Raw genomic sequence first — 22,934 nt, forward strand, 5'->3', positions numbered from 1 at the left:
TCCTGCAGAAAGTAGGCATAGAGGGAACTTTCCTCAACATAATAAAGGCCGTATATGACAAACCCACAGCCAACATTGTCCTCAATGGTGAAAAACTGAAACCATTTCCACTAAGATCAGGAACAAGACAAGGTTGCCCACTCTCACCACTATTATTCAACATAGTTTTGGAAGTGTTAGCCACAGCAATCAGAGAAGAAAAAGAAATAAAAGGAATCCAAATAGGAAAAGAAGAAGTAAAGCTGTCACTGTTTGCAGATGACATGATACTATACATAGAGAATCCAAAAGATGCTACCAGAAAACTACTAGAGCTAATCAATGAATTTGGTAAAGTAGCAGGATACAAAATTAATGCACAGAAATCTCTTGCATTCCTGTATACTAATGATGAAAAATCTGAAAGTGAAATTAAGAAAACACTCCCGTTTACCATTGTAACAAAAAGAATAAAATATCTAGGAATAAACCTACCTAAGGAGACAAAAGACCTGTATGCAGAAAATTATAGGACACTGATGAAAGAAATTAAAGATGATACAAATAGATGGAGAGATATACCATGTTCTTGGATTGGAAGAATCAACATTGTGAAAATGACTCTGCTACCCAAAGCAATCTACAGATTCAATGCAATCCCTATCAAACTACCACTGGCATTTTTCCCAGAACTAGAACAAAAAATTTCACAATTTGTATGGAAACACAAAAGACCCCGAATAGCCAAAGCAATCTTGAGAACGAAAAATGGAGCTGGAGGAATCAGGCTCGCTGACTTCAGACTATATTACAAAGCTACAGTAATCAAGACAGTTTGGTACTGGCACAAAAACAGAAATATAGATCAATGGAACAGGATAGAAAGCCCAGAGATAAGCCCACGCACATATGGTCACCTTATCTTTGATAAAGGAGGCAAGCATATACAGTGGAGAAAAGACAGCCTCTTCAATAAGTGGTGCTGGGAAAATTGGACAGGTACATGTAAAAGTATGAAATTAGAACACTCCCTGACACCATACACAAAAATAAACTCAAAATGGATTAAAGACCTAAGTGTAAGGCCAGACACTATCAAACTCTTAGAGGAAAACATAGGCAGAACACTCTATGACATAAATCACAGCAAGATCCTTTTTGACCCAGGTCCTAGAGAAATGGAAATAAAAACACAAATAAACAAATGGGACCTAATGAAACTGAAAAGCTTTTGCACAGCAAAGGAAACCATAAATAAGACCAAAAGACAACCCTCAGAATGGGAGAAAATATTTGCAAATGAAGCAACTGACAAAGGATTAATCTCCAAGATTTACAAGCAGCTCATGCAGCTCAATAACAAAAAAACAAACAACCCAATCCAAAAATGGGCAGAAGAGCTAAATAGACATTTCTCCAAGGAAGATATACAGATTGCCAACAGACACATGAAAGAATGCTCAACATCATTAATCATTAGAGAAATGCAAATCAAAACTACAATGAGGTATCATCTCACACCGGTCAGAATGGCCATCATCAAAAAATCTAGAAACAATAAATGCTGGAGAGGGTGTGGAGAAAAGGGAACACTCTTGCACTGTTGGTGGGAATGTAAATTGATACAGCCACTATGGAGAACAGTATGGAGGTTCCTTAAAAAACTAAAAATAGAACTACCATACGACCCAGCAATCCCACTACTGGGCATATACCCTGAGAAAACCATAATTCAGAAAGAGTCATGTACCAAAATATTCATTGCAGCTCTGTTTACAATAGCCAGGACATGGAAGCAACCTAGGTGTCCATCATCGGATGAATGGATAAAGAAGATGTGGCACATATATACAATGGAATATTACTCAGCCATAAAAAGAAATGAAATGGAGGTGTTTGTAATGAGGTGGATGGAGTTAGAGTCTGTCATACAGAGTGAAGTAAGTCAGAAAGAGAAAAAGAAATACAGTATGCTAACACATATATATGGAATCTAAGGAAAAAAAAAAAAAAAAGGTCATGAAGAACCTAGTGGCAAGATGGGAATAAAGACACAGACCTACTAGAGAATGGACTTGAGGATATGGGGAGGGGAAGGGGTGAGATGTGACAGGGTGAGAGAGTGTCATGGACATATATACACTACCAAATGTAAAATAGATAGCTAGTGGGAAGCAGCCGCATAGCACAGGGAGATCAGCTTGGTGCTTTGTGACCACCTAGAGGGGTGGGATAGGGAGGGTGGGAGGGAGGGAGATGCAAGAGGGAAGAGATACGGGAACATATGTATATGTATAACTGATTCACTTTGTTATAAAGCAGAAGCTAACACACCATTGTAAAGCAATTATACTTCAATAAAGATGTTTAAAAAAACAAACAAACAAACAAATTGAAGGAGAAACACCATATGATCATCTCAATAGATGCAGAAAAAGCTTTTGACAAAATTCAACACCCATTTATGATAAAAACCCTCCAGAAAGTAGGCATAGAGGGAACTTACCTCAACATAATAAAGGCCACATATGGCAAACCCACAGCCAACACTGTTCTCAATGGTGAAAAACTGAAACCATTTCCAATAAGATCAGGAACAAGACAAGGTTGCCCACTCTCACCACTATTATTCAACATAGTTTTGGAAGTTTTAGCCACAGCAATCAGAGAAGAAAAATAAATAAAAGGAATCCAAATCAGAAAAGAAGAAGTAATGCTGTCACTGTTTGCAGATGACATGATACTATACATAGAGAATGTTAACGACTCTACCAGAAAACTACTAGAGCTAATCAATGAATTTGGTAAAGTAGCAGTATACAAAATTAATGCACAGAAATCTCTTGCATTCCTACACACTAATGATGAAAAATCTGAGAGAGAAATTAAGGAAATACTCCCATTTACCGTTGCAACAAAAAGAATAAAATACCTAGGAAAAAACCTACCTAAGGAGACAAAAGACCTGTATGCAGAAAACTATAAGACACTGATGAAAGAAATTAAAGATGATACAAACAGATGGAGAGATATACCATGTTCTTGGATTGGAAGAATCAACATTGTGTAAAGGACTATACTACCCAAAGCAATCTACAGATTCAATGCAATCTCTATTAAACTACCAATGGCATTTTTCACAGAACTAGGACAAAAAATCTTAAAATTTATATGGAAACACAAAAGACCCCGAATAGCCAAAGCAATCTTGAGAAAGAAAAACGGAGCTGGAGGAATCAAGCTTCCTGACTTCAGACTATACTACAAAGCTACAGTAATCAAGACAGTAATGGTACTGGCAGAAAAACAGAAATATAGATCAATGGAACAGGATAGAAAGCCCAGAGATAAACCCACACACATATGGTCACCTTATGTTTAATAAAGGAGGCAAGAATCTACAGTGGAGAAAAGATAGCCTCTTCAATAAGTGGTGGTGGGAAAACTGGACAGCTATATGTAAAAGAATGAAATTAGAACACTCCCTAACACCATACACAAAAATAAACTCAAAATGGATTAAAGACCTAAATGTAAAGCCTGACACTATAAAACTCGTAGAGGAAACCATAGGCAGAACACTCTGAACCATATGGCATAAATCACAGCAAGATCCTTTTTGACCCACCTCCTAGAGAAACGAAAATAAAAACAAAAATAAACAAATGGGACCTAATGAAACTTCAAAGCTTTTGTACAGCAAAGGAAACCATAAACAAGATGAAAAGACAACACTCAGAATGGGAGAAAATATTTGCAAATGAAGCAACAGACAAAGGATTAATCTCCAAAATATACAAGCAGCTCATGCAGCTCAATATCAAAGAAACAAACAACCCAATCCAAAAACTGGTAGAAGACCTAAATAGACATTTATCCAAAGAAGATATACAGATTGCCAACAAACACATGAAAGGATGCTCAACATCACTAATCATTAGAGAAATGCAAATGAAAACTACAATGAGGTATCACCTCACACTGGTCAGAATGACCATCATCAAAAAAATCTACAAACAATAAATGCTGGAGAGGGTGTGGAGAAAAGGGAACCCTCTTGCACTGCTGGTGGGAATGTAAAGTGATACAGCCACTATGGAGAACAGTATGGAGGTTCCTTAAAAAACTAAAAATAGAACTACCATACAACCCAGCAATCCCACTACTGGGCATATACTCTGAGAAAACCATAATTCAAAAAGAGTCATGTACCACAATGTTCATTGCAGCTCTATTTACAATAGCCAGGATATGGAAGCAACCTAAGCGTCCATTGACTGATGAATGGATAAGGAAGATGTGGCACATATATACAATGGAATATTACTCAGCCATAAAAAGAAATGAAATTGAGTTATTTGTAGTGAGGTGGATGGACCTAGAGTCTGTCATACAGAGTGAAGTAAGTCAGAAAGAGAAAAACAAATACCGTATGCTAACACATATATATGGAATCTAAAAAAAAAAAAAAAGGTTATGAATTACCTAAGAGCAGGACAGGAATAAAGACGCAGACGTAGAGAATAGACTTGAGGACATGGGGAGCAGGAAGGGTATGCTGGGATGAAGTGAGAGAGTGGCATGGACTTATATATACTACCAAATGTAAAACAGACAGGTAGTGGGAAGGAGCTGCATAGCACAGGGAGATCTGCTTGGTGCTTTGTGACCACCTAGAGGGGTGGGATAGGGAGGGTGGGAGGGACACGCAAGAGGGAGGGGTATGGTGATATATGTATATGTATAGCTGATTCACTTTGTTATACAGCAGAAACTAACACACCATTGTAAAGCAAGTATACTCCAGTAAAGATGTTAAAAAATATATATATATAAACTATACTTTCATCAATTCCCTCACCTCAACCTTGCTGTTTTCACTTTTAAAACCTGCTTTTTAATATCACTTCACCAAAACGGATTGCTTCAAAGGACATTTTTGCAAGTGGAAAATGGGTGGGAATAAACTGCACTTTTTGCACAGGTTAGTTTGGGCTTTGATCCCTGTCACCTTTTCCAGATTTTGCTGCTGCTGTTGCTGCTGGGGAACATTTCTCCTCACCTCGGGATGCCCAAAAGTCAGTGGGAGATACAAGCAGAAATTGGGCCAAAATGCATTGCACCCTGAAAGAAAATGCTTAATTTCTCTAAAACTCAAGGACTGAGGAAAAAGAAGATTGAAAATATAATGAGTAGGTATTTCAACACAAAGGGTGGTATAATGTTCCCATTACATTGCTTTTCTCGTAGAACAGAGCCAACCCTCTGTCGTTTGTACCAAGGATTTGGCAATATTACGTAAAATACTTCCTATATGTATTTCTGTTTCAAAGCATAGGATATAATCTTGTATATGTCATAATAAATTGAGTCATAATAGGTCTCCACCTTATTTGAAAATAAGGCTTTTTATATCAGTTAATGTATATATATTTATCAAACTCCCTGTACTAAAATTAAACACACATGTACAAACATGCATACCCCAAAGATCTAACAGTCACGACTCTCATTATGGAAATTCCACACATCCGTATATTCTCCCATAAGCATGCAATTAACCTTCTTCCATAAATTTCATTTTGATGGTAAAATCCAAGTTGTATTCATCTACAGCTATAAAACCAACAATATGTGAAGGGCAACTCACCACTATGGTCATAAAGAAAACTATTATTTCAGCCAACTGCCTCTGTAACATAATAGGTGCCTTACTATGTCAGTGGATTATGTCATAATCCAGCACAATAAAACCTCAATTGAGGACCAGGTGACAGTTGAAATGATTGCCGTAGTCTTGACCCTAAGAAATAGACCTCTGAAGGTCTACTTAGGTTATAACTTTGAGGCTTTCTTTACGTACCAAAACACAAACAAACAAAACATCTCATTCTTAGAAAGGAGAGTACGCCAAAGTCACAGAAAATCTGCATGGAGAAGCATTTACGGAATGAGATCAAATGTGCATACAGTCTACAATATATCCTGCAGCAGGAGTTTCTTCCAATGCCATTATTATGTATGTTTGCCTTAGTGAGTACTGAAATAAAAAACTTCACATACTATAAAAATCTATTAGGCAGAGACAATGTTGATTATAGAACTCCCAAAGATTTCTTTAAAGAAATTAAAATGAGTGGCATTTCAGATTTTCCACTAATCTCAGATTTCTCTTTTTATTGCTTTTCCAGCTTTGTTGCGCCTTATACGGAGTAACTTTCCCTCTTACCAGTCACCAACCAGCAGCTCCTCCACCCCTTCCCTCACTATTTCCATTTTTATCAGTCTGCCGTGTGAGAAAAACAAGAGAAGTGTGGGAGAAAGGTGAATAGTTTATGTGACTGATAAAGGGTTGTGCTTCTGAAAAGGCCACACAACATAATAACAGAGATAACATTTTTATAGTGCATATACCAGGCGCTACCCTAAGCACATTACATATGCATACACATATATAACATATCCATATATACTCATTTATATATTTATATCATTTTTATCATATATCATTTATATGTTAATATTACCTATTAAGTATATACTCATTTCTGTATATTAAATGAGTATATGTACAAGTACATATACAAATATACTTATAATAACCCAATGAACAAGGTACTATTACTAGCCCCGTTTTATAGATGACAAACTGAGGCACCAAGAGGTTAAGTCCAATTTCATACAGTTTGTACAAGGAGGAGTCAGGATTCAAACCCAGGCAATCTGACTACTTAATTCTGCTTTTTACTACTATGCCATGGTAACCAAATTGAATATCTGAAAATACCTCAATTACATACACACATTCTCTAGCTGTAGACAGAAGCATTTTACCATCAAACTAAGAGATTTAAAATGTTGGATCTCCTTTGCATCTGGGAATTTGTTAAAACTTTCATTTGAGCTTAATGTAGTATTGATGCTGAGATAACTAAAATATATAAGATTTTTTTAATGCTCTATAAGAATATATTTATCTAAAAATAACCTTCCCCAAATAATAGTATTATTTAATTCAGTAAACACTTATGGGGGACCAACTGTACAAGGCACAGTGCTGACAGTTACAGGGAGTATAAACTGAGTCAGATAGAATTTATTTTACTTACTAAGAGAAGATAAGAAAATAAAAACTACCATTTAGTGAGATTCTACTCTATGCCAGGTACTGTACTAAGTGATTTGTGTCCCTTATTTTATTAAATTATAACACAATTCTATGAGGTTTGTATTATTATTCCCATTTTACAGTTGAGAAAGGTAAGGCTTGGAGAGATTAAGATCACAATATATGGTAGGGTCTGGGTCCAAACTCCTGTTTCTTTGACTCTAAAGCTCATGCAATCATTCCAAAAAGTAGGCTATTTATAAAGTTGTTATGTGAAAAAGATTCTATCATCAAATACATATAGAAAATGTTGGTTTCATGGAAGTTTGAAATGGTTTTTTTTCTGCAAAACCTCTTGGAGCTTTTAATTTAGTAATGGGTACTGTGAATGTCTAGGCAGATATAATTTCTACCCTCAATTTGAGAATGAATCAATCCTTTTTATTTTCATAGAGGTCTGGGATAACCATGATACTATGGCATGTCCTTCAGGCTGCTGTCTTATACACATTAAAAGCACCAATTCCGGAGAAAGCAGATGACTTTCAGGTCCACCACTTTCTTGTTGTATGACCTTAGACAAATGATTTTACTTCTATATACCTCTATTTTCTTTTCTATAAATTGGGGAAAATACGAGGACCTGCATTATAGGACTGGTAGGAGAACTGAGATTTTTCTATACAAAGTACTTAACCCTGTGCCTGACACCTAGCAAGTGTTCATTAAGTTTCCGTTACTGTAGTTATGAACTATTCCTACCCCTGTGACACTATGCCATATCCCTGGAGAGCATAAATAGTTAAATCCATTAATACTTATAAAAGGCAGGATATGTCAGTGGTCATATATTATCAACAAAATTTTAAGGAAGTTCAAGAGAGAAAGAAATTAGATCTGGTTAGGAGCTGGGTTCATAAATATTTCCATAGGTGAACTATCTCTTAAGACAAGACTGAGGAATGGTTAGTATTTTGAGAGGTGGGTATGGGAGAATGGTGAAGGGAACTGCATAAGCAAAAAGCATAGAAATATGGAATGTATTAAAATTTAAAACTTGTTCAGGCACTCAGGAGTTCTTAGTGTTTCTGGATCAGAAGGTAAACAATAAAGAGAAAAGCAGAACATCTTTGTGACCTTGGAGTAAGCAAAGGTTTCTTAAATGGGAAGCAAAAAGTGCTAATCATAAAAGAAAAAAATGACAAATATACTCTATTAAGAATACGAATGTAAGGATAAGACACGATCAAGGGAATGAAAAGGCCATCCAAAGAGTATGAGATGATATTCACAATATATGTATTTTGACAAAGGACTTGAATCTAGGATAAAGAAATCCTACAGATCAGTAAGACAAAGACAACACAGTAGGAAAATTGGGCAAAAGACTTGAATGGACACTTCACAAAAGTAGATACTAAAATGGCCTGTAAACATATGAAAAAGCACCTAACTTCATTGGTCATTAGGGATATGCATTAAACTAAGAGATATTGCTACATACCCACAAGAATGGTTACAATGAAGAAAGACAGAGATTACCAAGTGCTGACATGGATATGGAGCAACCAGCGCTCTTATCTGAAGTGTAAATTGTTATAACTACGTTGAAAAATGATTTAGCAATGTCTACTAAAACTGAATATACACTTACTCTATGACTCAGCAATTCTACTTCCAAGTATATAGCTAACAGAAATGATCTGTATGAGAAAGTTCATAGCAATACTATACATAATAGCCCCAAATTGAAAATTGGCCAATTAACTAATCAACAATAGAAAGAATAATTCTGGTATCTCCACACAACTTGACATTCACATAATGGAATATAGCAATAAGAAAAAATGGTATATGGTGACGTGAAACAACGAATAAACCTTGTAATGTTGAGAAAAATAACTAAAATAAAGGAACATACATCAACATGCTGTATGATACCATTTATTTAAAGTACACAATCAGGCAAAACTAATCTATGCTGTTAGTTAGGATTATGGTGATTTTTGTAGGAAGGGTAGGATGAGGTTAGGGTGCAGTGACTGGAAGGGAGCATGAAAAGGACTTCTAGGATATTGGAAATGTTCTTTTATTAGATCTTAGTGCTAGTTTCACAGGTGTGTATGTTTGTATACCTTCATTCAACTGTACATTTATGTGCACTTTTCTGTATGTTACATTTCAATAGAAATTTTTTAAAAGTGATATATTTAATGTTATTAACTTTAGTAAACTACTTTGACACATAGAGGCAAAATTCCTCAACAAGAAGAACATCTTGAAATACTCTCAAGTTTGCGTAATTTTAAGATAAATATGTTTTCTTAAGTTCTTTTTTCTACTGCCAGCTTGATTTTGCTCAAAATGATTTGTGAGAAAATAAAAGTTCCCTTTAATGCTGATATTTCCTTGATGCATTTCATAAGTGGCTAGAGGAGACTGACATAGAATCCAGGGATGCCAAAGAGAAAAAAGTATATCTAGAACTCTGAGTCTGTAAAATCTTAACAATTGGCAGTTTTGTGCCTGAATCTCCCTTGGGGCAGTTCAGGGTTCCCTCCAAAGTGCTCCAACAGCAGCAGCATTCTGGCAGAATGTTGACTTTAAAAATAAATTCTTCTGAGTACCACCCTGAAGTTTATAAGCAATAATGAAGTGCTGCATCAAAAACAGCAGTGAAGCCACATCATGATTTAAGCCGCAATGTCCTTTGGGTTAGTAGTAATATGCCAGCTTTTACACAAATTGATGAATCTTTCACTAAGAGGCAATGAATGACTTTTTGGATGTATAGCAATAGAATACATATAGCCCAGTGGTGGTTAATTTATATCTGAATATTTTGTCCATGCACTGTTTCTTATATTTAAATGTTGAAAAAATGGGTAAGATTTATTTACTATAGAGCACAAAATACAGTTTGATTAAACATGTGACATACTTCATTAGCTGCAATCCTTTTTTAAAGCAGCATTGAGAAATCTGAGAATTTCAGAATTTAAGTAAAGAAGATAATTGGTTCACAAAAAAGTCTTAAGAACCAATTGTCTTCTTTAAGCTGAATTTAAATAATTTTTTCTCTGTTACAGTTTTTTTCACTTGTAACCCAGTATTATTAAGCATGACCGTGAAAAGAAGGAAACTCAAAGAAGAGAAAACAGAGTTCTGACAAATGCTTTGTCAAGTTTTTTGAAATAGTTTTTAATACACCTAACTTATCAAAAGGGAATGTCATGTGCTTAGTTCCTAAATTACTAAGTCTTTAGAGAAGCCAAAATTATCTCCAGACAGGGCTTTACTAAAATTGTCTGAGGTCGAGACTGGATTGGGAGGTCAGGAGCCTGACGAAATTTTCTGGCAAAACGACGTAGGGAGATGGTCCTGAGCTACATTTGCCCAGTGACTCCTGTCTATGGCGTCAAGATGCTTTCTTGAAATCTGACGCCTCTTTTGGTTTCTGAGGAACTCTTTGCTCTCCCTTTACAGCATGCTAGGGACATAATGGCAGTATGACTTATTTTAGAAACCTTCCTAAAACTACAGACTTTCCTAGGAAAGACAACTATGTTTCTCAAACTGCTGAATATTTCTAGAGGAACTATAGTTCATAAAATTTTAGCAGTAAACATAATTTAGGAATTCACCCTTCATCTTATGTGAGAAAAATGGGATTAGGAGAACTTAATCCAGCATGGTACCTGACTGATGGTAGGAATCAAGTTTAGAGCTCATTGCCCAGAGACACTATTTCAAACACTTGTCTGTACAATCAAAGATGTACAAGAATCATATATTGAAGTCTTTATCTTCTTTAAAAATTTAAGTAGATTAGTATTTAGTCTGTTTTCTTTTTGTATATAGACTGAAATTTAGAAGTACTCATTTTTAAATGAGATTTTAATTTTAATGGTTTTATTAATATGAATACTGGAAGAAATTAAATGAAAGAGAAAATCTAATGTGGCCAAGAGCCAACATTCTTTCCCTTTTAAAGAGCAGCAGCTGATTGATTACAACACCTAATTTTAAATAATTATTTTAGTATTCCCAATGGGGAGAAAAAGAGAGAACCAAAATTCATTCAAACTATGCTTTTAACCATACTGTTTGGATCAAAATAGCTTCACAGGAGGAGGTACACACATTTCTGTTGGTGGCTTTCATACCAAAGTTCTATCAGAAGTGCAACAAAAATGGTATCTGAAAAGACACATTTTTCCAAGCAATGGCAACTGACCTTCTACTGGAACAGATCGAAGAAGCAGGGCCTTACGGGGACAGCTCACAGGAAGGGCCAGACTGCAGGGGCTGCATACAACAACTCAGGAGGTCAGCACACCCAGCTGCTGCTATAAATTCTAGCTCCGGGACACCAAATGTTTTGCCCCCTAGTTTCAGAGAATTTCAGTTTTGCATTCAGTGTCTAGGCGGTTTACATTTAAGAACCAAAGATGGGGAAAGAAAAGAAGAATACTGGTTTACTTAACGGTCCTTTTAAAAAGATATTTTTCTCCCAGAAACTCCCCCAATTTAAAGAAACAAAGTTAATATTTGCTCTGCCAGTGTTCTCTACTCCCACCTTGGTAGAGAAAAGAGGTTTCCTTAGCTTAAATATTAACCAGACATTTCAAAGCTATTCAAAAGCTGTTGTCCATGTTAAAAAAATTTTTTAAAAAAGTAATAGGCTCCTAGAAAACACAAAATGGGAATAAAGAGAAGAGTAAAAACTGTGTTAAAATCCTTTTCCCTTTTTGCATGCATATCTCATGACCACCATAATTATAATGCACCATAGAGAATTCAGAAAAAATCCTAGTGGAGTATTATAATGATTACATAGTGACTGTCATAGACGAGGCCACTCTTGGTCCTCTATCAGCCAAGAAGCCATTTTTATCCAGGAGCAGTAGAGATGGCTCCCACCTGGCAGCCAGGGCTGCTGTGTAAGCAGCATGAAAGCCACCATTCCATCCCTGTGGAAACCTGGTATGGGGTGATGAATCTGGCCATGCGAGGGATAGGGTGAGCAGAAATTGTGGGTAATGGGGAGACAGTGGGGTTAGAATGGGGAAAAGGATGAGGCGGATTTGGAGAGGAAAGGAAGAGTGGTGTAAGTTTGGCTGAATTTTGCCAAGTGGAGTAGAATTGGCACCAATGCCTTATTTGGAATTTCCTACCATCTCACTCCTAAAATGATTTTCTTCTTTTTCATCTTCAATTGTTTGGCAGAAATCTGTATAGAATGAAGTAGACCAGAGCAAAAACTGTATCAGTAGGAACAACCTAATTAAGCAGGGCATCTAAGTCCTTCAAACAAAGGAGCTGGGCAACTGGGAGACACCCTTATCCTGAGAAACACGGAGAGTCTTGTGACCTGGGGATGCTTGCACTCCAAAGGGTCTTTAGTGGGTATTAAACAGAATGGCCAATCCCTGGCCTGGTTTCTTGGAACTCTGCCACTGTCCTGACATCCTAGAAATAAATGCTACTTGCTTCAGTCATGCAGGCAGCTTCTGGGGCACCAGTGATATGCAAAACAGCATCAGATAAGGCCCTCTGGTGAATGCCCAAGGATTTTCTGCATTGGAAGTGATTCATCATAAATTATTGTGCCTGTCCCTGTGTATCATGTTTATTCTTGTACCTTTATAACGTTTTTATTCTTTGGAATTTCTTTTTGGCTTCCCAAATGACTCCTTCTCACTCCCCCTGTGAACACCAAAAGTCAAAGACATAATGATTTTTTAATAAGGAGCCGCATGGAAAGTAGAGAATTTAATCACAGCACTCATCATTTTCCTTTTCAATGATTTGCTTTCTAAGGCAACAAAGGAATGGAAATATTTTCTTTTAGAAGAACATTTGTTTTCACTCTTGGTCTCTTCTGAACTTCAAACAGCCTTTTAAGCTCCCTTTGCTTTAAAGGACACAAATGGAAAGCAAACATTCATAAAAGTGGACCTGGTGGTCAACGCATTTAATATGACAAAGTGTGTTGAAATTTCAGTTAAAGAAAATGCAAAAAGAATCCAAAGTTCTCAAATTGCACAATCTCTATTTTCAAACTCTGATTGACTTGCGTCTCTTTTTTTCTCTAACACCTACTTCCTCTCTCTCTCTCTCTTATCCCACTCCGTGTCCCTAGTCTCCCGCATCCCACCTGTTTCTCTTTTCTGCCTCTCTCATCTCTCTTAGCTCTCTGATGTCTCTGGCATTTTCTGTCTCTGTCTCTGTATGTGTATGTGCCTGTCTGTCTCTCTCATCTCTTCGTCTCTGTCTCTCACCACAATACTGCTGGGGAACTAGAAAGCACTCTTAAAATTTGTCATTTGCCTTGTTTTGCAGCTATATTGTATTAATTTCATTTTCAATATTTGCTTCTATAAATCAGAAGATTAATAGCAAGATTTTGCTAATATCAGGATGAGTTTGTCCCCATAACAAGAAAACACAATTAAATTAAGGCCGTATCTCCAGTTATGTCTCAAGCCGTCAGGTCAGTTGCAACAACTGAGGATTGTTTCACATGTGCTTACATGATAGTGCCTGCCACCCGCATGACAGAATGGGGCAAGTTAAGAACTTAAATCCACCATAGAATTTCATGGTATATTTTTATAGAAATTCATCATCAGTGCCCTGGGTTATACAAATACTATAACTTTTCATTGAGGAGCACAGGTGATTTTACGTATATTAAGTAGACTTCCAAACTGTTACATGGCTTACGATCATCCCATGTTTTGCTGATGAAAAAACGATGCTCAGGGATAAATAATTCCATGACAAAGCAAATATACAAAATGAAGCCAATTAGGGACTCAGGGCTAGAAAAAAATTTCTTCCAAAATCAGGTACTAGCCTAATAGGGATAACAACACAGAGCAACAGCGTGTCTGCTAAGAGGTCCCACAGTACAGTGTCTCTAGGACCTTGGAAACATTAATGCACACTGGCCTTAATGTACTCATTTTTTGTAAGAGTCTACTGAACCCTGAGTGTTTACACCCCTAATCCACAAATGAGGCAGAATGAAAGAAGCTGATGCTTTTTCAGTATTTCCCAAACCACCTGAAATCTCACTGGGGACAATGAGATAAAAACCTCTTCCTACTGCCAAGAGTTTCTAACAGTAATATTTATTCACGTTTAAAAATGGCAAAATTGAAAGAAAAAGGATTTTTTAGGTGGGGAGAACTGAAGTGATAATATTAAAATAAAAATAATCTCACAAATATCTATTGTATACATACAAAATACATCTATCCTCATGACAGACAATACTCCCTCTCGAGAAGCTAAACTTACCTGGTTTCCAGAGAGATTTCTATGCCTAAAGGTCTAAATAAACATGAAGCCATTGAGTTTTGATTTGAACTAGATGGAACATTAAAAGCTTGAAATGTGCCTATCATAAATATCATGTGACAAGAGTATAAATCACCCATGTCACTCAATTTTATTACAGGCTACCAGCCACTGTTCTGTCAGTCTGAATGTGAATTCTTGAGCATGTACAATCATCCGCTTAAATATACTTCCTGAAGAGAATAGAAAAGAGAGAGAGGGTTCTAACATACTTGGATTAAACATAAATCTTATTTTTACCTAGTAAAAATGTGAGACAAACATCAAAACAAAAAGGAACTGTACTTCATAAAGACAAAGGAAATGTGGGAAGTCTGTCACATCTTTATTATACTTAGCAAAGTGACCCAGTACTACAATTTAAATAAAAACAAGTTAGAAAAACCAAGGTGATCTTGGGCAGGGGAGTCACGAAATTAGCAAAATTCTATTTGCTCTAACTCAGATACTTTTTCCCTTTTCTAGAATTGATTTTAACTGTTTTACATTTTTGTCATATACTTCATGAAAGAGTTCCCTGAGGTGTAAAAGCTGATCGGCCAGCAATGCTTACCTTGGTTTTTAAGATTACAATCCACGTTCACTTCTGCATTTGAACACTGTACGAGGCAGTACATTGAGAGATAAATAATTCCATCATTTCAACCTGGTGCTCCTGTGAAATGTGGTGCTAGGAAACAGCCGACAGGCAGTGCGTCTGAACAAATCATACGTTCTGTAATTGCCGCTTAGCTCTAATTACTACTGAGGATAGCGTTTGCAACTTGATTCCAGGGAGAGGGCAGACTACCTTCTGACGACACTGAACCAAATATATCCTAAAAGACTGACAAGTAACTTTCTTTCATGTAATTTTTCTGAGTATTTCCCAGCTACTCAGTAACTACCACTTTGCCATGGTAAAAACGAAATCAAATAATCTGACACCCACCTCTACTTTCCAACAAAGCAATTTAATTCTCTCAGAATATGTACTTATTATAACAGTTTGGAATTTTTAGTATCACTCAGACTTAAGGGGATTGTTTTTTTCTCTTCTAGGTGGGCCACGAAATCTTTATTTTGAAATTGGTTTTTATTTAAAAAAGGAATATGTTCTCAAAATGTGAACTTTATTTATATTCTGCTAGTCCCAAGTAATTTATTTGCATACCATTAGACCTAGAGAATTTGTTTTCTTTTCTGTGGAGTTTTAGGTTTTAAATAAAGATTCACAACATGTAATTCAAAAAGACTGAAGCAGATAATTTGATGTTGGTAACATTAATAGGGATGTTTATGCATTTCAACTCAAAAATCTAATTTCAGTTATATGGGAGAATTACCATGGTGAAATTAGCAGTTATGTAGGCTTGGAACTAAAATGATACACTTATTCCTATACCTAACGAATTTCACTCTCCATCTAGTGGCCTCTGACCATATGATCAGAATAAGGCTTCTGATATATCCAGGTTACACAGTGTGGCTATGACCAAATGGTTGTTTTGCTTCTTCTAAGCTGATTGTCACTGACACTGTTGTATTAGCTTAGGGGGCATTTGACTGAATGAAACTTAAAATGACTGATGTTTGCAAATGTCGGGAAGGATTTTGCACTTTGGTTGTGCAACTTTGAGCATATTTGTCAACCATGGCCAACACCTTAGTGATGATGTACAGAACAAATTAAACCCACTCAAATTCAGAGATTTGGTATATCTACTTAAGTCAGATTTGCACGGTAACTATCAGGGGCAGGTAAACCTAAGGGAATAATTAGATGTGGCAATCAAAATGGTAATTATAAAACCAGCTCTTAGAAATGGCACATATCTCTAGGCCTCAGTTGTTATGAATAATAACAACATAGGACTCTAAATGGAACACAGTATGGGAGCTCTATACTTATTTTCCCCCAAATAATAATTGTGCACTTCTTGCTCATGTAATACTTAGTTCTTCATGATTAAAATAAAATTATAGTCACTGCCGTGGTTTTCACTTTATTTTTTATTTTATTTTTAAAAATCTATACCTACGATAGACCTCTCCAAAGAAAACTCTTTGCTCAGTAGGGATTAGGTTGATGCCTCCTTTGAAGTATTTTTCTTTCACAGAGCTAGGCAAAATATTCCATTCTTTTTTGCTTGCACTTAAATCATGCCTGATTCCTGGAGTCTTTTTCTAGAACATTTCCAGGTCTGGCACACTTAGTTCATCGTAAAGCTCCCAAATCCTTGATTTGTGCCTCTCATAGGTCCTTAGTTTAGTTCAGTAGTATACAAAGTGTGGTCCCCAGACCAGCAGCATCTGCATCACCCAAGAACTTGTTAGCAAAGCAAATTCCCAGACTCCATCCCAGACCTACAGAATCACAAACTCTGGGGGTGGGACCCAGCAATCTGTGTTTTAACCAGCCCTCCAGGTGATCTGAAGCACTCTGATGTTTGAGAACCACTGGTCCATGTATGTATGTACTAAGAGCAATAGGAGAAAGGGATAAGGAACATTTAAGCCTCTATGGGAAAAACTATGGGAGAAACAAAGGCTTATTAGCAGAGGGGTGGCATTTGAGTGGTGACCTAAAGGATTGGAAGAGTCTGGATGAATCTGAAGGAGGCACCAGGCATCCCTCACCCGGCTAACCTATCACATGTGCCCTTGAGTTAATGCAGCCCCACCAATTCCAAGATCTTAGTCCATCAGTCACCATCTTTAGTCATTCCATTCTTAGGGAAAACAAAGAAGACTTTCCTCATTCCTATTGGCCTCTTAGTCTACCAACTACTCTCTTTTCCCTTAACTTTTATTTCCTTTTAGAGCAGCCTACACTTCCTTTTTCACTTTTTTTTTTTTTTTTTACTATCCCTTCACTTCACAAATCCTATGATTTGGCTTCTGATTTCTCTAGCCTAATAAAATTATGACTTTGAAGTCCTTTATCAGTCTTCCTTGACCCTTGTACCAATGGTAATATATGATCCCATATCTGAAACACCTCTTTCCTAAGCTCAACTTTTGTTATTTCCAACCACCTGCTGGACCCTTCACACCTGTATCCCATTGGCACCTCAACTTCAACTTGTACAAAATTACACTAGTCATTCCAGCCCTCTGCTACCTCCCCAAGAGATGTTCCTCCTTTGGTGGTCTTTATTTCACTGCCTGGCACCATGAGTCTTCCAGGCACCACAGACTCTAAAACTTGAAGCTGTATTTGACTTTTCCCTCTTCCCTAATCCTGAATCAATTTAGTTATCTTTATGACCTCTCTCACCTCCTTCCCCTTTTTATACCCATTACCCATTACCTCCATTTAGGTTCTCATTAGCTGTTCACTAGCATAATCCTTTAACCATTGTATTCCCACAGTAGTCAACTGAATTCTTAAGAAGGATAGCTCAAGTCAATCATTTTTCTATTCAAATGTCTTCCATGGCTCCCCTCAGTGAGTTATGGGCTCTGAAATCCAATACATCTGTTCAAATCCCTACTCTACTACTTACCAGCTGGGCAACATTAAAGGAATTAATTGACTTGCTAAGCTCCAGTTTTCTCAGCTGACAAGTAGGAACAAAACAGTACTCATATCTCATGAGGAGACCAGAAGGAACTAATCCATGTAAATTCTTAAAGTGCAAAGAACATAGAAGGACTTAGTGAATAATAAGCATTATTATTATCATCACCAAAGCCTTTCACGGAATACAATTCCAACACCTCAGTTCAGCATGCATCACCATCCTCAAATTTAACTGAAAACCATTTCCTTACTCACACTTTCTAAGGTATGTTAAACTGAATTATTCTTCAAGGGCAAAAACCAAGTCTTAGTTTTTTTTCTGTCCCTGGCTCCTTAGGCAGTACCTTACACCTAGTAATTGCTCCAGAAATGTTCACTGCATGAAGCACTGACCTGTTCTTGTACATACACACTTTCTTAGTTCTATCACTTTGTTTACGCTGTCATGTTTCCCAGGATGCCCTTCTTTGACTGTCCCCTTTCAAATTCTCTCCATTTTCAAGTGGCATTTTAAATGCTCTCTCTTCCAGGAAGTCTTCCCACTTCCTTCAGAAGAAAGAATCTTGCTCTCCTCTGAATCTGCAATACATTTCATTTATACCTCCCTAATGGTACTTAAGACATTCTATTGTATATGTGTCTTCTTCCCCAAGGAGCTGTAAGCTCTTCTGGGTTAGAGACCAGAATTGATTTATTGCTGTTTGCCTAGTTCCTTGCCCAGATAAGCACTCAATAAATGTGTTGAATGAATGAATGAGGTAGAGGGAACATCTATCAATGCATTATTATTATAAGAATCAATGCATTCTCATTATAAGAACTGTGCTGCTGTATACCACCTGATTAAAGGTTTTCTTTCCCATTGATAATTATGATGGTCTTCAAAGAGTAAATGGATTATGAGAATTACAGAAACAAGCTTAAGAGGATTCCTAATAATTGGGGTGTGTTCCTAACCTTGGGTTTAAAGTTAGTATTCTAGAATTCAGAAGCATTTTTCCTAGAAACAAAGTTATAAATGGTCACTGAATTCCTGGGATAGTCCTCAAAAGCTTAATTAACCCACAGATGTGTTAGACAGAACATTACACTAGCAATAGCACTTCAATGCCAACATTATTATAAGGAGTCTTGAAAAGGAGTCAATATCCTGTGAGTGTTTATGAAGATGCTCAGTCTTCCTTGCAAAGCAGAAAACCATGAATTTTGTTTTCTTCTTTATATCTTAAGACACACTTAGAAAGCTATAACCAAAAGCCAATTTTCTTGTGTATTCAAATGATTACCTTTCATTGCCAGAATGAATGTGATCTGGTTAAAGAAACAATTTATAATTGTCAATTATGAACTGTAAATTTAGAAAATGGAAGTTCTCTGTAAAGCTGTCTACATGTTTGAATTTTTAGAAATCAGAACTTATTTTCTTTTTTACTTAGAACTCTAAATTTCAGCTTCTTTGTCTTCAATTTGCATAATTTAAAATTGACTGTGGCCCCTGATACTCTAGCTTCAGTTCCTTTACTGTATCCCCTGACAAATACATAATGACCTGTTAACAAACTTTTAATTACATTCATTAGGGGAATCCTTTATTTTAAATTAACTCTTGAGTGAGTAAATAATCCCTTTCTAATGGAAAAATGATTGGCTTTCCAATTATCTGAATTGCAATTTTAGATTTTCACAAATTTACTTATTTAAAGTAGGCAAGCCTATATACAAGAAGTTATCTATGAAAAAGACACACTTTCACTATTCCTTTTTGCAACCGCCAGCACTAAGCTAGACATTACTGGGGTCCCTGGTCCTTAAGAAGCTGACCATCTATTTGGAGAACAAAAATAATGTATCTGAAATAATTAGAGACTAATGCAAAGACACATAAAATTTAGTGTGAATTACAGGCACTGATGGAGAAGTAGTACAGAAGAGAATATAACTTCCACAAGGGCAGGGATCTTTGTTTTGTTCACTAATGTGTCCCAAGCACCTGGAGCTGATTATGAGCTCAAAAAACAACTGTGGTACCAAAAGGAGAGACAAACGGGGGCTAGAATGGCTGGAGACAGTTTCATTGTGAAGACAGGACATTAGTAAGACCTGAAAATACCGTTGTCCCTTGGTATCTGTCAGGGATTGGTTCCAGAACCCCTGCGTTGATACCAAAACCCATGGGTGCTCAAATCCCCTTTATAAAATGGTGTAGTACTCTCATATAACCTATGCACACCCTCCCGTAAACTTCGAATCAACTCTAGATTACCTATAATACCTAATACAATGTAAATGCTATGTAAATAGTTGTCAGCTCACAACAAATTCAAGTTTTGCTTTTGGGAACTTTCAGGAATTTTGTTTTTAGAATATTTTTGAGCAGTGGTTGGTTGAGTCCGCAGATGGGGAACCCGGGATATGGAGAGCTGACTGCAGGTGATTCCCTGGTTCCTCCTTTCACTCACCGTCTACATCCAATTAACAAGTCCTGTTGTTTCTACCTCCAGCATATATTGCAAATCTTTCTGCTTCTCTGTATGTCACTGCCCCACTCTAGTCCAGGCCATCAACATCTATCTAGACTACAGCAAATGGCTCTTAACAGATCTTTCTGAGACAACTTAGGCACCCCATACTTGGTTCTCCACACGACAGCAAAGCAAAATATTTAAAAACACAAATCTTATCATGTTACTCTAGCACATAATCGTTTCCCACTGCACTCTGAATAAAATCAAACACCTTACCACGGCCTACAGTTACTACACGATTAAGTCCCTGCTTACTTCCAAAACCTCAACTTATATCACCTCTCCTGACCACCCCCCCAAGATCTAAGCTTCTGTTCCCTTTCCCAAACATGTCAAATTCATACTTATCTCAAGGCTTTTGCCTTTGCTGTTCTCTCAGTGTGGAACTCTCTTCCCCCAATTCAGTTGTGTCTCAGCGCAGTAGAGACACCATTGAGGACTTCAGCAAGGCCTTCCTTCTATTACATTGTTCTGTTTTATTCACTCTATCCACTCATGTCTCTAAAATTATCTCATCTTATTTGTCTACTGGTTCATTGTCTCTCACTAGAATATAATCTCCATGAGAACAACTATATTCTAGGTGCTGTATTCCCAGCTTCTAGAACAGTGCCAGGCCTGTGGCAGGCATTCAATACATATCTTAAATGAATGAATGACTACACTTCTCCAGCTTTTTCAAGTATTCAAAATGAAGACACTTTTTAAGCACCAAATGGTTTGAAGGACTCCTCACATATTATTACCACACTTTTCCCTTAGTATTCATTGAGTGTATAGGCATAGTATTATATGCAATACTATTATGAAGTCAGTAACATTTAAAATAAAGGTACAGGCATATGTCAGATATATTGCAGGTTCAGTTCCAGACTACCACAATAAAGCAAATATCTCAATAAAGAGAATTTTTTGGTTTCCCAACGCATATAAAAGTTATGTTTATACTATACTGTAGTCAATTAAGTGTGCAATAGAGTTATGTCTAAAAAACAATGTATACACCTTAATTAAAAATAATTTATTCCAAAAAATGCTAACCATCACCGGGGCCTTTCAATGAGTCACAGTGGTAACATCAAAGATCACTGATCACAGATCATCATAACAAATATAATAATAGTGAAAAAGTTTGAAATACTGTGAGAAGTACCAAAATGTGACACAGAGACACGAAGTAAGCAAATGCTGTTGGAAAAACGGCATCGACACAAACCTTCAATTTGTGAAAAATGCAATATCTGTGAAGCACAATAAAGCCAAGTGTAATAAAACGAGGTCTGCCTGTATTTCATTATACAGTAGGGCTGACATGCATTTGGCAAGAATACATTGGGTATGTGTGAGACATGGTATTTATTCAATCTACCAAATATTTGGTGCATGTTTCCATTTATTGGTACACAAGGATCCTCAGTCCACAGAAACTAGGGGACCCACTGATTGCTATGCGCACTTGCTATAAGAGAGAAGAATGGTAGCCGTCCTAGTTAGAGCTTTCTCAAGACAGAGATAAGAATAAACTTGGCATAAAGCCTTATCCTAAACTAAGGATAAGCTAACTTATTTTTTGACCCCTTTAACACTTAAAGTACAATTTATTGGTCATATTTACACATTTGTATAACAATGGCTAACACAGATAACACATTATATGCAACACTGTTTTAAGCACATTATGCATATATTAATTCACCCGATCTTCGAATTAACTCAGTAAGGGAGGAACTTGCTATTATCTATATTTTCTAGGTGAGAAAACAAGACACAAAGTTTAAGTGTGTTGCTCAAGGTCACAAAGCAGAAAAGCAGCACAGCTGGGACTCAAACCCACATAGTGTGGCTCTAGAGTTGACACTTAAACCACTACGCTATGCTGCCTCGCTGATATAAGAAGAAGGTACCTCCTTTACACTACAGGAAAATCTCTTGCACCATACATAGCATATAAGAAAAATTACATATCAGATGTCAGCTACTTGTAAATATGCATGCTTCACTCCCGAACATTTTCAAGTGTAGTTGTTTTTTCTCATTATTGCCACATAAAGGTCTGAAATGCTTAGCAGCAAGTGATTTCATGAAGCAGTTCTATATCACGTGGGAAATTATAAGGAGAATCTAAATCAAATACCACATCTCACTGTGCCTCTAATATCACTGCGAAAACAGCATGATTTTCTAGGACACATTGTGAAGTCTGAGGTGATAAGATAGCATATCTTAAAATGACTTGAAACCAAAAATGGATTTGTGAGTGTTATTTCCAACCCACCAAGAATGTTCTAATTTGACAGGTTAGAACATGAGGATACAGACCTCACCTTGATATATAAAGTCTGTAAGTGTGCAAACCTCAGTGATTTCTGCATAGTACTGGATCAGGCTGTTTATGAAGAAAGTTCAATACTAGCTTATAGGACCAAGACAGGATTCCAATAAGACTCAG

At 36.7% G+C, this 22,934-nt stretch overlaps 1 protein-coding gene across 3 annotated transcripts in view; it reads right to left on the bottom strand.

The window, feature by feature from the left end:
* Positions 1-22,934, bottom strand: part of ZNF385B (zinc finger protein 385B) — a 322,915-nt gene that overhangs the window by 94,466 nt on the left and 205,515 nt on the right. Inside the window, exon 1 of one of the 3 annotated variants that reach the window (XM_061202707.1) lies at positions 15,009-15,202. The exons of the other annotated variants lie outside the window; for them this stretch is intronic. Coding sequence (XP_061058690.1) covers positions 15,009-15,072 — 64 coding nt within the window. The 5' untranslated portion in view covers positions 15,073-15,202. Of the gene's footprint in view, positions 1-15,008; positions 15,203-22,934 lie in introns of those variants that run through there. 3 annotated transcript variants of the gene reach the window in all.

Source organism: Eubalaena glacialis, chromosome 1 (genome assembly GCF_028564815.1).
Source record: "Eubalaena glacialis isolate mEubGla1 chromosome 1, mEubGla1.1.hap2.+ XY, whole genome shotgun sequence".
Classification (NCBI taxonomy): Eukaryota; Metazoa; Chordata; class Mammalia; order Artiodactyla; family Balaenidae; genus Eubalaena; species Eubalaena glacialis.